Source organism: Parus major, unplaced genomic scaffold (genome assembly GCF_001522545.3).
Source record: "Parus major isolate Abel unplaced genomic scaffold, Parus_major1.1 Scaffold325, whole genome shotgun sequence".
NCBI lineage: Eukaryota > Metazoa > Chordata > Aves > Passeriformes > Paridae > Parus > Parus major.
This window is the reverse complement of record NW_015379278.1, coordinates 49,182-51,879: the sequence shown is the minus strand read 5'-3', so window position 1 is coordinate 51,879 and position 2,698 is coordinate 49,182. Positions and strand designations below refer to the sequence as shown.

The window sequence follows — 2,698 nt, the reverse complement described above, 5'->3', positions numbered from 1 at the left end:
TTCATATTCAGACATTCTTCTGAGGATCTTTGGGGTTCTTCTGTTTAGTTTTTCTTTTGCCCCTTTCCCAATAGATCAATTTTGAAAAATTGTGAAAAACGAGGTTCACATAATTTTTATAGAATAGAATACTATATATATATATATATATATATATATATAATTTTATAGAATTTAAAAGGTTAATTAAAAATATAATTAGGAGAAAAAAATAAAGTAAAATATAGAGATACAGCTGGGTGTCTGTGCATTCACCTCACTGACAAAGGGTTGTCCCTTAAAAACAGAATCCTACATATCCATAAATTCTCACACATATCCATAAATTATCTTTCATATTCAAACATTCTTTTTAGGATTTTTGGGGTTCTTCTGTTTAGTTTTTCTCTTGCCCCCCTTTCCCAATAGATCGATCTTCTCAGACCTATTGAAATTTACATTTCCTGATACCAGAAATGGAATAAATTCCTGCCCCAGAGTTCTGGTCACTGCTGGTTTCATCTGGATAAGATAATTTACAAATGCAGGAGTTCTCTAGCTATATACATATATTTATTATTATTATTATTATTATTATTATTATTATTATTATTATTATTATTATTATTATTATTATTATTATTATTATTATTATTATTTCTCAGTCTTTGGGTTATACAAACAAAAGCAGTTTTTATTTTAATACTATGCCATATATATATTATACCACTATTTCTAAATTTCATCAATAAAGAAAACTCTATTAATACAACAAAAAATTCTCATTCTTATCCACATAACATCCATTTTAATATTTACGAAAAGCCAAATATATAAACAATATATAAATAATATATAAATAATATATAAATAATATAGAAATAATATATAAATAATATATAAATAATATATATATATATATTATATAAATTAAATTATATCTATAAATAGATACAATATATAAAATGTATCTTTAACACACCGAACGCCCTCCGGGCCTTGCCCAGGGCCACGAACACGTCCACGAAGCTCATGGGTTCGGTGACTTTGGTCCACTTGAGGCGGATCTGGGCCGGGTCGTGAGCGGTCACGTCGTAGTGGTACCGGCACGGGAGGATGATGGTGCCGCCCCGGTGCGTCACCACCTTGCCCGGGGCGGTTTGGACCACCACGGTACCGCTGTCACCCTCTGTGGGGTGGGAACCGGGTCAGGCATCGAGAGGGACCGGAGGGACCGGCAGCGAGCGGGACCAGAACCGGGTCAGGTACTGAGTGGGACCGGAACCGGGTCAGGCACCGAGAGGGACCGGAACCGGGTCAGGTACTGAGTGGGACCGGAACCGGGTCAGGTACTGAGTGGGACCAGAACCGGGTCAGGTACTGAGTGGGACCGGCGGGACCCTCTGCGGGACCGGCACCGAGCGGGACCGGAACCGCGTCAGGTACCGAGCGGGACCGGAACCGGGTCAGGCATCGAGAAGGACCGGCGGGACCCTCTGGGGGACCGGCACCGCGTCAGGTACGGAGCGGGACCCATTGCGGGACCGGCACAGAGCGGGACCGGAACCGGCACCGGCACCGAGCGGGACCGGCGGGACCCTCTGCGGGACCGGCATCGCATCTGGCACCGAGCGGGACCGGAACCGGGCCAGGCACCGAGCGGGACCGGCGGGACCGGCACCGAGCGGGACCGGAACCGGGCCAGGCACCGAGCGGGACCGGCGGGACCGGCACCGAGCGGGACCGGAACCGGGTCAGGCACCGAGCGGGACCGGCGGGACCGGCNCAGGCACCGAGCGGGACCGGCGGGACCGGCCACCGGCCCGGGCCGCACGGGGGAGGGGGCGGAGGAAGCGGGGTGGGAATGTGGGGATGCGCTTTGGGGGAAATTCCCCCGTTTTGGGGGCAAGGAAAGGATGGGGATGTGAGGATGCTCCTTGGGGGGGATTCCCAACTTTTGGGGTTAAGGCAGGGCGGGGATGCGGGAGCATCTTTTGGGTTGTGCTCCCCTTTTTGGGGGGTAAAGGAGGATGGGGGTGTGGGAACGCACTTTGGGGGGAATTCTCCTCTTTTAGGGACGAGGAAGGATGAGGATGTGGGAGGAATTCCCCTCTTTTAGGGGCAAGGCAGGATGGGGGCGCGGGGACACAATTTGGGTGCAATCCCCCCCTTTTTTTTTGCAAACCCCAAGGAGCGCTCGGGACAACCCCAGGGAGAGCAGGGGAGCACAGCAGAGCTTTGAGGGGCTCTAAACCCGACACCCCAAAACCCAAAGCGGATCCCGCAGTCCCAAAGCCGTGCCGGGGGTCCCGACCGCACTCACCCATGACATGAACCACCTTCTTCCTGGTGGGCAGCGCCTCGGGGGCGAGCAGGGCTCCGAGGAGCAGCAGCGCGGCGGGGCCAGCGGCCCAGGGGATTTGGGGACGCATCTGGGGGGGTCACAGAGCGCCCTCAGCACCCCCGAACCCCCCGCGGGACCCCCGCTCTGCCCCCCCAGGGGTGCCCAGCCCGAGGGGTGCCGGCCCCCGCTGTCGCCCCGGCCGTGCTGAGGGCTGGGGGGGTCGCTGCTCCCCCTCCCCATCCCGCGCCCCCAGCCCCGCAGGGACCCCCGGCTCTGAGCTCGGCGTGTCCCGCTCGCTTCCAGGCGGGATGAAGATTCCAGGCGGCCGCGGCTCCCGAGTTATTTGTGGCACCCCTGGAAGCTGAGCTGATGGGC

General features: G+C 53.0%; 1 protein-coding gene across 1 annotated transcript in view; it reads right to left on the bottom strand.

The window, feature by feature from the left end:
- The window catches only part of HAPLN4 (hyaluronan and proteoglycan link protein 4), a 7,809-nt gene that overhangs the window by 4,186 nt on the left and 925 nt on the right, over positions 1 to 2,698 (bottom strand). The window contains exons 2-3 of the mRNA XM_033511527.1: positions 2,303 to 2,411; positions 962 to 1,168 (exon numbers count right to left, since the gene is read on the bottom strand). Coding sequence (XP_033367418.1) covers positions 962 to 1,168; positions 2,303 to 2,411 — 316 coding nt within the window. The remainder of the gene's footprint in view (positions 1 to 961; positions 1,169 to 2,302; positions 2,412 to 2,698) is intronic.